The sequence below is a fragment of the Chironomus tepperi genome, unplaced genomic scaffold (genome assembly GCF_022539635.2).
Source record: "Chironomus tepperi strain 1889 unplaced genomic scaffold, CSIRO-AGI_Ctep_v1 contig_176, whole genome shotgun sequence".
NCBI lineage: Eukaryota > Metazoa > Arthropoda > Insecta > Diptera > Chironomidae > Chironomus > Chironomus tepperi.
In genome coordinates this window covers 1126010-1140314 of record NW_027226298.1, presented here as the reverse complement: position 1 = coordinate 1140314, position 14305 = coordinate 1126010, and the positions used below count along the sequence as shown (strand labels likewise).

Sequence of the window (14305 nt, the reverse complement as noted above, 5' to 3'; positions counted from 1 at the left end):
TTAAATAGATTATTAAATAAAAAAAACTAAATACATAAATTAAGACTAAATAAATATGGAGCCTAGTGTGTAAAGTATTTTCATATTGTGTCTACTGGGTATTGTGTATTGAAACTTACGAATTTCTTCAGGTAATGTGGAATCAATGAGTGTGTCTGGTTGTTCTTTTGTAGCAGTGTCTAATGTATGTTCTTCAATATCTGTTTTAGGTGTTTCCTCAACAATATCTTGTGGCTTGATTGTCTCAGTTGTTTCCTCAAGCTCTTCAGGTTCATTTACAGTTTCTTTTTGTGGTTCTTTTGATTCCTCTTTCACTTCTACTATTTCAGAAACTTCCTGCTTTTTACCAGCTTTTTTAGTAGTTGTCCTCTTTTTAATAGTCTTTTCTGGAACTTCCTCTTCAGGAATTACTTCAGAAATTTTAATGTCAGCTGGAACCTCCTCAACGAGTGGCTCAGGCTTTTCCTCGACGATTTCTTGAGGTTTGATTGTTTCAATTTCTTCCTCAGGAACTTCGGATTCAAGTACAGTGATTGTTGTTTGAGGTTCTTTGTTCTCTTCTTGTACGGTTACGATTTCAGTAACTTCTTGTTTCTTGCCAACCTTCTTTGTGATGACTCTCTTCTTAACAGATTTTTCTGGAGCCTTTTCTTCGGTTATGACTTCTGAAATCTTAACATCAGTTGGTACTTCCTCAATGAGTGGCTCAGGCTTTTCCTCGACGATTTCTTGAGGCTTGATTGTTTCAATTTCTTCCTCAGGAACTTCGGATTCAAGTACAGTGATTGTTGTTTGAGGTTCTTTGTTCTCTTCTTGTACGGTTACGATTTCAGTAACTTCTTGTTTCTTGCCAACCTTCTTTGTGATGACTCTCTTCTTAACAGATTTTTCTGGAGCCTTTTCTTCGGTTATGACTTCTGAAATCTTAACATCAGTTGGTACTTCCTCAATGAGTGGTTTAGATTTTTCCTCGACGATTTCTTGAGGTTTGATTGTTTCAATTTCTTCCTCAGGAACTTCGGATTCAAGTACAGTGATTGTTGTTTGAGGTTCTTTGTTCTCTTCTTGTACAGTTACGATTTCAGTAACTTCTTGTTTCTTGCCAACCTTCTTTGTGATGACTCTCTTCTTAACAGATTTTTCTGGAGCCTTTTCTTCGGTTATGACTTCTGAAATCTTAACATCAGTTGGTACTTCCTCAATGAGTGGTTTAGATTTTTCCTCGACGATTTCTTGAGGCTTGATTGTTTCAATTTCTTCCTCAGGAACTTCGGATTCAAGTACAGTGATTGTTGTTTGAGGTTCTTTGTTCTCTTCTTGTACGGTTACGATTTCAGTAACTTCTTGTTTCTTGCCAACCTTCTTTGTGATGACTCTCTTCTTAACAGATTTTTCTGGAGCCTTTTCTTCAGTTATGACTTCTGAAATCTTAACATCAGTTGGTACTTCCTCAATGAGCGGTTTTGATTTTTCTTCGACGATTTCTTGAGGTTTGATTGTTTCAATTTCTTCCTCAGGAACTTCGGATTCAAGTACAGTGATTGTTGTTTGAGGTTCTTTGTTCTCTTCTTGTACGGTTACGATTTCAGTAACTTCTTGTTTCTTGCCAACCTTCTTTGTGATGACTCTCTTCTTAACAGATTTTTCTGGAGCTTTTTCTTCGGTTATGACTTCTGAAATCTTAACATCAGTTGGTACTTCCTCAATGAGCGGTTTTGATTTTTCTTCGACGATTTCTTGAGGTTTGATTGTTTCAATTTCTTCCTCAGGAACTTCGGATTCAAGTACAGTGATTGTTGTTTGAGGTTCTTTGTTCTCTTCTTGTACGGTTACGATTTCAGTAACTTCTTGTTTCTTGCCAACCTTCTTTGTGATGACTCTCTTCTTAACAGATTTTTCTGGAGCCTTTTCTTCGGTTATGACTTCTGAAATCTTAACATCAGTTGGTACTTCCTCAATGAGTGGTTTAGATTTTTCCTCGACGATTTCTTGAGGTTTGATTGTTTCAATTTCTTCCTCAGGAACTTCGGATTCAAGTACAGTGATTGTTGTTTGAGGTTCTTTGTTCTCTTCTTGTACGGTTACGATTTCAGTAACTTCTTGTTTCTTGCCAACCTTCTTTGTGATGACTCTCTTCTTAACAGATTTTTCTGGAGCCTTTTCTTCGGTTATGACTTCTGAAATCTTAACATCAGTTGGTACTTCCTCAATGAGTGGTTTAGATTTTTCTTCGACGATTTCTTGAGGTTTGATTGTTTCAATTTCTTCCTCAGGAACTTCGGATTCAAGTACAGTGATTGTTGTTTGAGGTTCTTTGTTCTCTTCTTGTACGGTTACGATTTCAGTAACTTCTTGTTTCTTGCCAACCTTCTTTGTGATGACTCTCTTCTTAACAGATTTTTCTGGAGCTTTTTCTTCGGTTATGACTTCTGAAATCTTAACATCAGTTGGTACTTCCTCAATGAGTGGTTTTGATTTTTCTTCGACGATTTCTTGAGGTTTGATCGTTTCAATTTCTTCCTCAGGAACTTCGGATTCAAGTACAGTGATTGTTGTTTGAGGTTCTTTGTTCTCTTCTTGTACGGTTACGATTTCAGTAACTTCTTGTTTCTTGCCAACCTTCTTTGTGATGACTCTCTTCTTAACAGATTTTTCTGGAGCCTTTTCTTCGGTTATGACTTCTGAAATCTTAACATCAGTTGGTACTTCCTCAATGAGTGGTTTAGATTTTTCTTCGACGATTTCTTGAGGTTTGATTGTTTCAATTTCTTCCTCAGGAACTTCGGATTCAAGTACAGTGATTGTTGTTTGAGGTTCTTTGTTCTCTTCTTGTACGGTTACGATTTCAGTAACTTCTTGTTTCTTGCCAACCTTCTTTGTGATGACTCTCTTCTTAACAGATTTTTCTGGAGCTTTTTCTTCGGTTATGACTTCTGAAATCTTAACATCAGTTGGTACTTCCTCAATGAGTGGTTTAGATTTTTCTTCGACGATTTCTTGAGGTTTGATTGTTTCAATTTCTTCCTCAGGAACTTCGGATTCAAGTACAGTGATTGTTGTTTGAGGTTCTTTGTTCTCTTCTTGTACGGTTACGATTTCAGTAACTTCTTGTTTCTTGCCAACCTTCTTTGTGATGACTCTCTTCTTAACAGATTTTTCTGGAGCCTTTTCTTCGGTTATGACTTCTGAAATCTTAACATCAGTTGGTACTTCCTCAATGAGTGGTTTAGATTTTTCCTCGACGATTTCTTGAGGTTTGATTGTTTCAATTTCTTCCTCAGGAACTTCGGATTCAAGTACAGTGATTGTTGTTTGAGGTTCTTTGTTCTCTTCTTGTACGGTTACGATTTCAGTAACTTCTTGTTTCTTGCCAACCTTCTTTGTGATGACTCTCTTCTTAACAGATTTTTCTGGAGCCTTTTCTTCGGTTATGACTTCTGAAATCTTAACATCAGTTGGTACTTCCTCAATGAGTGGTTTAGATTTTTCTTCGACGATTTCTTGAGGTTTGATTGTCTCAATTTCTTCCTCAGGAACTTCGGATTCAAGTACAGTGATTGTTGTTTGAGGTTCTTTGTTCTCTTCTTGTACGGTTACGATTTCAGTAACTTCTTGTTTCTTGCCAACCTTCTTTGTGATGACTCTCTTCTTAACAGATTTTTCTGGAGCCTTTTCTTCAGTTATGACTTCTGAAATCTTAACATCAGTTGGTACTTCCTCAATGAGTGGTTTAGACTTTTCCTCGAAGATTTCTTGAGGTTTGATTGTTTCAATTTCTTCCTCAGGAACTTCGGATTCAAGTACAGTGATTGTTGTTTGAGGTTCTTTGTTCTCTTCTTGTACGGTTACGATTTCAGTAACTTCTTGTTTCTTGCCAACCTTCTTTGTGATGACTCTCTTCTTAACAGATTTTTCTGGAGCCTTTTCTTCAGTTATGACTTCTGAAATCTTAACATCAGTTGGTACTTCCTCAATGAGTGGTTTAGACTTTTCCTCGATGATTTCTTGAGGTTTGATTGTTTCAATTTCTTCCTCAGGAACTTCGGATTCAAGTACAGTGATTGTTGTTTGAGGTTCTTTGTTCTCTTCTTGTACGGTTACGATTTCAGTAACTTCTTGTTTCTTGCCAACCTTCTTTGTGATGACTCTCTTCTTAACAGATTTTTCTGGAGCCTTTTCTTCGGTTATGACTTCTGAAATCTTAACATCAGTTGGTACTTCCTCAATGAGTGGTTTAGATTTTTCTTCGACGATTTCTTGAGGTTTGATTGTTTCAATTTCTTCCTCAGGAACTTCGGATTCAAGTACAGTGATTGTTGTTTGAGGTTCTTTGTTCTCTTCTTGTACGGTTACGATTTCAGTAACTTCTTGTTTCTTGCCAACCTTCTTTGTGATGACTCTCTTCTTAACAGATTTTTCTGGAGCCTTTTCTTCGGTTATGACTTCTGAAATCTTAACATCAGTTGGTACTTCCTCAATGAGTGGTTTAGATTTTTCCTCGACGATTTCTTGAGGTTTGATTGTTTCAATTTCTTCTTCTGGGATTTCTGATTCAACAACAGTAACTGTAGTTTGAGGTTCTTTATTCTGTTCTTGAACTGTAACAATCTCTGTGATTTCTTGTTTCCTTCCAACTCTCTTTTTGATGACGCGTTTTTTAATAGACTTTTCAGGCGTTTGTTCTTCAGTAAGTATTTCTGAAATTTTGATGTCAGCTGGAATCTCTTCAGATGTTTCTTTTAATTTATGCTTTTTAGTCTCTTGAATTTCAAATGATTCAATTTCTTCAATTGGTTCTTCAATTTCTGATATACTGACAATGGTTTCTTGATCTTGTTGCTCTTCCTTAATTGTTACAATTTCGGTTATTTCTTGTTTCTTTCCCACTTTTTTCTTAATCGTTCGTTTATGTATCTTTTTGTTTTGGTCTTCTGTTTGTGATATATGCTCTGTGATTGTTATGTTTTCTTGTTCAGGTGTAACAATATCTATGTAAAAATTGTATAATTGAAGTATGTTAATGTAATATTGTCTTTTTATCATCTAACATTCATTTTATAAACAATTTGTGCTTAAAAATTGAAGGTAATGATCTTTATAACTAGTAAAAATATTTAACGGAAATTTGAAATTTGAAATTTTGTAAACAAACTAGTTCAGTCAAAAATTTTAAAGAACAAAGAAAAAATATCAAATAAACTAAATTTAATCTGTTTAAAGTGAACTAAGGTGTTTAAATATGCTGTAGTGTAGTGTTCTAATAGTTAAAACTGTTTGTGAAGTGATGAATGTTAATATGAAACAAATATTTCAGAAAAATGTTGTGAAAAACGTGAATTAAATTTTTTGTTTCATTTTCATTAAATAATGTTAAATTATCGACGATTTAAACATATCTAGTGAGAAAGTGAACAAATATTGCCTAATCAGTCTGTTAAAAACAAACTCCTGGGCATAAAATCCATCAATGAAATGAAAAAATGTGAAACTAAATATAATACTACTTAAAAATATAGATTGAAAGACTTGTGTTTGGTAAATTATTTAACTTACCACATTTTGAAGGTTTAAGTGTATCAAATGGTGTTTCTTGTAAAGTGTCAGTGTCTAAAGAAATTTCGGAAATAGAAACTGAAATTACTGGTTCCTTATTCTCCTCCTCAATCTTAACAATTTCGATAATTTCCTGCTTTTTGCCAACTTTCTTTTTAATTACACGCTTCTTAATTGATTTCTCTGGTGTTTGTTCTTCAGACACGACTTCTGAAATCTTGACATCAGATGGAATCTCCTCAACAATCTTCTTAGATTTCTCTTTGTTGAATTCATGAGGCAATATTTCCTCAGTGTCCTCTTCAGGAACCTCGGACTCAACAACGGTTACTGTTGTTTGTGGTTCCTTATTTTGTTCGTGTATTGTGACAATCTCTGTGATTTCTTGCTTCTTGCCAACTTTCTTTTTGATTACGCGCTTCTTAATTGATTTCTCTGGTGTTTGTTCTTCAGACACGACTTCTGAAATCTTGACATCAGATGGAATCTCCTCAACAATCTTCTTAGATTTCTCTTTGTTGAATTCATGAGGCAATATTTCCTCAGTGTCCTCTTCAGGAACCTCGGACTCAACAACGGTTACTGTTGTTTGTGGTTCCTTATTTTGTTCGTGTATTGTGACAATCTCTGTGATTTCTTGTTTCTTGCCAACTTTCTTTTTGATTACGCGCTTCTTAATTGATTTCTCTGGTGTTTGTTCTTCAGACACGACTTCTGAAATCTTGACATCAGATGGAATCTCCTCAACAATCTTCTTAGATTTCTCTTTGTTGAATTCATGAGGCAATATTTCCTCAGTGTCCTCTTCAGGAACCTCGGACTCAACAACGGTTACTGTGGTTTGTGGTTCTTTATTTTGTTCGTGTATTGTGACAATCTCTGTGATTTCTTGCTTCTTGCCAACTTTCTTTTTGATTACGCGCTTCTTAATTGATTTCTCTGGTGTTTGTTCTTCAGACACGACTTCTGAAATCTTGACATCAGATGGAATCTCCTCAACAATCTTCTTAGATTTCTCTTTGTTGAATTCATGAGGCAATATTTCCTCAGTGTCCTCTTCAGGAACCTCGGACTCAACAACGGTTACTGTTGTTTGTGGTTCCTTATTTTGTTCGTGTATTGTGACAATCTCTGTGATTTCTTGTTTCTTGCCAACTTTCTTTTTGATTACGCGCTTCTTAATTGATTTCTCTGGTGTTTGTTCTTCAGACACGACTTCTGAAATCTTGACATCAGATGGAATCTCCTCAACAATCTTCTTAGATTTCTCTTTGTTGAATTCATGAGGCAATATTTCCTCAGTGTCCTCTTCAGGAACCTCGGACTCAACAACGGTTACTGTGGTTTGTGGTTCTTTATTTTGTTCGTGTATTGTGACAATCTCTGTGATTTCTTGCTTCTTGCCAACTTTCTTTTTGATTACGCGCTTCTTAATTGATTTCTCTGGTGTTTGTTCTTCAGACACGACTTCTGAAATCTTGACATCAGATGGAATCTCCTCAACAATCTTCTTAGATTTCTCTTTGTTGAATTCATGAGGCAATATTTCCTCAGTGTCCTCTTCAGGAACCTCGGACTCAACAACGGTTACTGTTGTTTGTGGTTCCTTATTTTGTTCGTGTATTGTGACAATCTCTGTGATTTCTTGTTTCTTGCCAACTTTATTTTTGATTACGCGCTTCTTAATTGATTTCTCTGGTGTTTGTTCTTCAGACACGACTTCTGAAATCTTGACATCAGATGGAATCTCCTCAACAATCTTCTTAGATTTCTCTTTGTTGAATTCATGAGGCAATATTTCCTCAGTGTCCTCTTCAGGAACCTCGGACTCAACAACGGTTACTGTTGTTTGTGGTTCCTTATTTTGTTCGTGTACTGTGACAATCTCTGTGATTTCTTGTTTCTTGCCAACTTTCTTTTTGATTACGCGCTTCTTAATTGATTTCTCTGGTGTTTGTTCTTCAGACACGACTTCTGAAATCTTGACATCAGATGGAATCTCCTCAACAATCTTCTTAGATTTCTCTTTGTTAAATTCATGAGGCAATATTTCCTCAGTGTCCTCTTCAAGAACCTCGGACTCAACAACGGTTACTGTTGTTTGTGGTTCCTTATTTTGTTCGTGTATTGTGACAATCTCTGTGATTTCTTGCTTCTTGCCAACTTTCTTTTTGATTACGCGCTTCTTAATTGATTTCTCTGGTGTTTGTTCTTCAGACACGACTTCTGAAATCTTGACATCAGATGGAATCTCCTCAACAATCTTCTTAGATTTCTCTTTGTTAAATTCATGAGGCAATATTTCCTCAGTGTCCTCTTCAGGAACCTCGGACTCAACAACGGTTACTGTTGTTTGTGGTTCCTTATTTTGTTCGTGTATTGTGACAATCTCTGTGATTTCTTGTTTCTTGCCAACTTTCTTTTTGATTACACGCTTCTTAATTGATTTCTCTGGTGTTTGTTCTTCAGACACGACTTCTGAAATCTTGACATCAGATGGAATCTCCTCAACAATCTTCTTAGATTTCTCTTTGTTAAATTCATGAGGCAATATTTCCTCAGTGTCCTCTTCAGGAACCTCGGACTCAACAACGGTTACTGTTGTTTGTGGTTCCTTATTTTGTTCGTGTATTGTGACAATCTCTGTGATTTCTTGTTTCTTGCCAACTTTCTTTTTGATTACGCGCTTCTTAATTGATTTCTCTGGTGTTTGTTCTTCAGACACGACTTCTGAAATCTTGACATCAGATGGAATCTCCTCAACAATCTTCTTAGATTTCTCTTTGTTAAATTCATGAGGCAATATTTCCTCAGTGTCCTCTTCAGGAACCTCGGACTCAACAACGGTTACTGTTGTTTGTGGCTCCTTATTTTGTTCGTGTATAGTGACAATTTCAGTTATTTCTTGTTTCTTTCCGATTTTCTTTTTGAGTGTTCGTTTTTTAATTGTTTTCATGTTTTCTGTATCTTCTGTAATGTGTTCTGTAAGTGTAACTGTTGGTTCGTGTGGTTTATCTGTGTGATATAATGGAAATATTAATAGGTGTTAGTCAAACTGATCTTCAAACCAAAAAATCAATGCTGATTATTTTTTATTTAAAAATTAAATAATGCTGAATATATATGCGACATTTGTCACATTTACCGAAACAATATTTACCAAATACCATAATATTAAGCACATGAGAACTTACCAGTAATGAAATTTGATTTAACTGTGTCTATTTGTGTGTTTTGTGTATCGTGTATGGTGTCAGTGTCATGTGTAATTTCGGAAACAGTAACAGAAACTATAGGCTCTTTATTTTGTTCTTGAACTGTAACAATCTCAGTAATTTCTTGTCTCTTGCCAACCTTCTTTTTAATTACGCGTTTCTTAATAGTCTTTTCAGGTGTTTGTTCTTCAGTTACAACCTCGCTAATCTTTACATCATCAGGAATATCCTCAACAGTTCTCTTTGTCTTGACCTTTTCGATCTTTTCAGAAGTAATTGTTTCAAGTTCTTCTTCAGGAATATCAGCTTCAGTAATCTTGACTGTGGTTTGTGGTTCTTTATTTTGTTCCTGAACTGTAACAATCTCGGTGATTTCTTGTTTCTTACCAACCTTCTTCTTAATTACGCGTTTCTTGATAGATTTTTCAGGTGTTTGTTCTTCAGTTACAACCTCGCTAATCTTTACATCATCAGGAATATCCTCAACAGTTCTCTTTGTCTTGACCTTTTCGATCTTTTCAGAAGTAATTGTTTCAAGCTCTTCTTCAGGAATATCTGCTTCAGTAATCTTGACTGTGGTTTGTGGTTCTTTATTTTGTTCCTGAACTGTAACAATCTCGGTGATTTCTTGTTTCTTACCAACCTTCTTCTTAATTACGCGTTTCTTGATAGATTTTTCAGGTGTTTGTTCTTCAGTAACAACCTCGCTAATCTTTACATCATCAGGAATATCCTCAACAGTTCTCTTTGTCTTGACCTTTTCGATCTTTTCAGAAGTAATTGTTTCAAGCTCTTCTTCAGGAATATCAGCTTCAGTAATCTTGACTGTGGTTTGTGGTTCTTTATTTTGTTCCTGAACTGTAACAATCTCGGTGATTTCTTGTTTCTTACCAACCTTCTTCTTAATTACGCGTTTCTTGATAGATTTTTCAGGTGTTTGTTCTTCAGTTACAACCTCGCTAATCTTTACATCATCAGGAATATCCTCAACAGTTCTCTTTGTCTTGACCTTTTCGATCTTTTCAGAAGTAATTGTTTCAAGCTCTTCTTCAGGAATATCTGCTTCAGTAATCTTGACTGTGGTTTGTGGTTCTTTATTTTGTTCCTGAACTGTAACAATTTCGGTGATTTCTTGTTTCTTACCAACCTTCTTCTTAATTACGCGTTTCTTGATAGATTTTTCAGGTGTTTGTTCTTCAGTAACAACCTCGCTAATCTTTACATCATCAGGAATATCCTCAACAGTTCTTTTTGTCTTGACCTTTTCGATCTTTTCAAAAGTAATTGTTTCAAGCTCTTCTTCAGGAATATCAGCTTCAGTAATCTTGACTGTGGTTTGTGGTTCTTTATTTTGTTCTTGAACTGTAACAATCTCGGTGATTTCTTGTTTCTTACCAACCTTCTTCTTAATTACGCGTTTCTTGATAGATTTTTCAGGTGTTTGTTCTTCAGTAACAACCTCGCTAATCTTTACATCATCAGGAATATCCTCAACAGTTCTCTTTGTCTTGACCTTTTCGATCTTTTCAGAAGTAATTGTTTCAAGCTCTTCTTCAGGAATATCTGCTTCAGTAATCTTGACTGTGGTTTGTGGTTCTTTATTTTGTTCTTGAACTGTAACAATCTCGGTGATTTCTTGTTTCTTACCAACCTTCTTCTTAATTACGCGTTTCTTGATAGATTTTTCAGGTGTTTGTTCTTCAGTAACAACCTCGCTAATCTTTACATCATCAGGAATATCCTCAACAGTTCTCTTTGTCTTGACCTTTTCGATCTTTTCAGAAGTAATTGTTTCAAGCTCTTCTTCAGGAATATCAGCTTCAGTAATCTTGACTGTGGTTTGTGGTTCTTTATTTTGTTCTTGAACTGTAACAATCTCGGTGATTTCTTGTTTCTTACCAACCTTCTTCTTAATTACGCGTTTCTTGATAGATTTTTCAGGTGTTTGTTCTTCAGTAACAACCTCGCTAATCTTTACATCATCAGGAATATCCTCAACAGTTCTCTTTGTCTTGACCTTTTCGATCTTTTCAGAAGTAATTGTTTCAAGCTCTTCTTCAGGAATATCAGCTTCAGTAATCTTGACTGTGGTTTGTGGTTCTTTATTTTGTTCTTGAACTGTAACAATCTCGGTGATTTCTTGTTTCTTACCAACCTTCTTCTTAATTACGCGTTTCTTGATAGATTTTTCAGGTGTTTGTTCTTCAGTAACAACCTCGCTAATCTTTACATCATCAGGAATATCCTCAACAGTTCTCTTTGTCTTGACCTTTTCGATCTTTTCAGAAGTAATTGTTTCAAGCTCTTCTTCAGGAATATCAGCTTCAGTAATCTTGACTGTGGTTTGTGGTTCTTTATTTTGTTCTTGAACTGTAACAATCTCGGTGATTTCTTGTTTCTTACCAACCTTCTTCTTAATTACGCGTTTCTTGATAGATTTTTCAGGTGTTTGTTCTTCAGTAACAACCTCGCTAATCTTTACATCATCAGGAATATCCTCAACAGTTCTCTTTGTCTTGACCTTTTCGATCTTTTCAGAAGTAATTGTTTCAAGCTCTTCTTCAGGAATATCAGCTTCAGTAATCTTGACTGTGGTTTGTGGTTCTTTATTTTGTTCTTGAACTGTAACAATCTCGGTGATTTCTTGTTTCTTACCAACCTTCTTCTTAATTACGCGTTTCTTGATAGATTTTTCAGGTGTTTGTTCTTCAGTAACAACCTCGCTAATCTTTACATCATCAGGAATATCCTCAACAGTTCTCTTTGTCTTGACCTTTTCGATCTTTTCAGAAGTAATTGTTTCAAGCTCTTCTTCAGGAATATCAGCTTCAGTAATCTTGACTGTGGTTTGTGGTTCTTTATTTTGTTCTTGAACTGTAACAATCTCGGTGATTTCTTGTTTCTTACCAACCTTCTTCTTAATTACGCGTTTCTTGATAGATTTTTCAGGTGTCTGTTCTTCAGTAACAACCTCGCTAATCTTTACATCATCAGGAATATCCTCAACAGTTCTCTTTGTCTTGACCTTTTCGATCTTTTCAGAAGTAATTGTTTCAAGCTCTTCTTCAGGAATATCAGCTTCAGTAATCTTGACTGTGGTTTGTGGTTCTTTATTTTGTTCCTGAACTGTAACAATCTCGGTGATTTCTTGTTTCTTACCAACCTTCTTCTTAATTACGCGTTTCTTGATAGATTTTTCAGGTGTTTGTTCTTCAGTTACAACCTCGCTAATCTTTACATCATCAGGAATATCCTCAACAGTTCTCTTTGTCTTGACCTTTTCGATCTTTTCAGAAGTAATTGTTTCAAGCTCTTCTTCAGGAATATCAGCTTCAGTAATCTTGACTGTGGTTTGTGGTTCTTTATTTTGTTCCTGAACTGTAACAATCTCGGTGATTTCTTGTTTCTTACCAACCTTCTTCTTAATTACGCGTTTCTTGATAGATTTTTCAGGTGTTTGTTCTTCAGTAACAACCTCGCTAATCTTTACATCATCAGGAATATCCTCAACAGTTCTCTTTGTCTTGACCTTTTCGATCTTTTCAGAAGTAATTGTTTCAAGCTCTTCTTCAGGAATATCAGCTTCAGTAATCTTGACTGTGGTTTGTGGTTCTTTATTTTGTTCCTGAACTGTAACAATCTCGGTGATTTCTTGTTTCTTACCAACCTTCTTCTTAATTACGCGTTTCTTGATAGATTTTTCAGGTGTTTGTTCTTCAGTAACAACCTCGCTAATCTTTACATCATCAGGAATATCCTCAACAGTTCTCTTTGTCTTGACCTTTTCGATCTTTTCAGAAGTAATTGTTTCAAGCTCTTCTTCAGGAATATCAGCTTCAGTAATCTTGACTGTGGTTTGTGGTTCTTTATTTTGTTCCTGAACTGTAACAATCTCGGTGATTTCTTGTTTCTTACCAACCTTCTTCTTAATTACGCGTTTCTTGATAGATTTTTCAGGTGTTTGTTCTTCAGTAACAACCTCGCTAATCTTTACATCATCAGGAATATCCTCAACAGTTCTCTTTGTCTTGACCTTTTCGATCTTTTCAGAAGTAATTGTTTCAAGCTCTTCTTCAGGAATATCAGCTTCAGTAATCTTGACTGTGGTTTGTGGTTCTTTATTTTGTTCCTGAACTGTAACAATCTCGGTGATTTCTTGTTTCTTACCAACCTTCTTCTTAATTACGCGTTTCTTAATAGATTTTTCAGGTGTTTGTTCCTCTGTGAATATTTCTGTTATTTTCGCGTTATCTGTTTCCGAATAACCCACGTGTGTTTTATGTTTTGCAATGTGTTTGTGTTCTTGTGTATGTGTAATGTGTTCTGTATTGATAAAATAATACTTAATTTAAAAATGTCTATCATTGGCAAAGCTTTCAAAATGGAATTAGAAAGAGGTGGTTTTTTTTAAAGAAAATTTTTTTGTTTATGTAATTGATATGAATTGATGAGTATATATAAACCATTAGATATAATTTCCATCTTATATTCATACTTGGAATCTGATATGAAAATGCTAAATCACTATAAGCAATAAGCTTTTATAAAAGTTAAATATCAAGATAATGCTATTAAACACAAATTTTAAAAGGAGAGTTCCTTTGATAGTATGTACATCATTAAGAAATAAATTAAAGAACGTAACTAAAATAAAATTATTGCAAGCAATATTTTTTAAGATAAGACACAAAATATAAAAATAACGATAAAAGAAAATCAAATTAAAATCAATACTTAAAAACTTACCGATCTGATCCATAAATGGTTCCTCAATATCTCTGAAACTTACAGTAACGATGGGCGTTTTGTTCTGTTCTTGTACAGAAACAATTTCAGTGATCTCTTGCTTTTTGCCGACTCTTTTTGTAATCACACGTTTTTTAACTGATTTCTCAGGTGTTTGTTCCTCAGTTACAACTTCACTGATCTTAACATCATCAGGAATTTCCTCGACCGTTTTCTTTGTCTTAAGTTTCTTCATCTTATCTTCTGCAATTTCTTCGATCTCATCAAGTGGAACGTCCATTTCGACAACACTAACTGTGGTTTGTGGTTGCTTGTTCTGTTCTTGAACTGTGACAATTTCAGTGATTTCTTGTTTCTTGCCAACCTTCTTCTTAATCACACGTTTCTTGATTGATTTCTCAGGAGTTTGTTCCTCAGTAACAACTTCACTGATCTTAACATCATCAGGAACTTCCTCGACAGTTTTCTTTGTCTTAAGTTTCTTCATCTTATCTTCTGCAATTTCTTCGATCTCATCAAGTGGAACGTCCATTTCGACAACACTAACTGTGGTTTGTGGTTGCTTGTTCTGTTCTTGAACTGTGACAATTTCAGTGATTTCTTGTTTCTTGCCAACCTTCTTCTTAATCACACGTTTCTTGATTGATTTCTCAGGAGTTTGTTCCTCAGTAACAACTTCACTGATCTTAACATCATCAGGAACTTCCTCGACAGTTTTCTTTGTCTTAAGTTTCTTCATCTTATCTTCTGCAATTTCTTCGATCTCATCAAGTGGAACATCCATTTCGACA

General features: G+C 35.2%; 1 protein-coding gene across 1 annotated transcript in view; it reads right to left on the bottom strand.

Annotated features, from left to right (window-relative positions):
- Window positions 1-14305, bottom strand: part of LOC139089257 (titin-like) — a 76815-nt gene that overhangs the window by 9949 nt on the left and 52561 nt on the right. The window contains 3 exon segments of the mRNA XM_070638726.1: window positions 120-4988; window positions 5554-8568; window positions 8748-13091. Of these exon segments, the coding sequence (XP_070494827.1) occupies window positions 120-4988; window positions 5554-8568; window positions 8748-13091 (12228 nt within the window).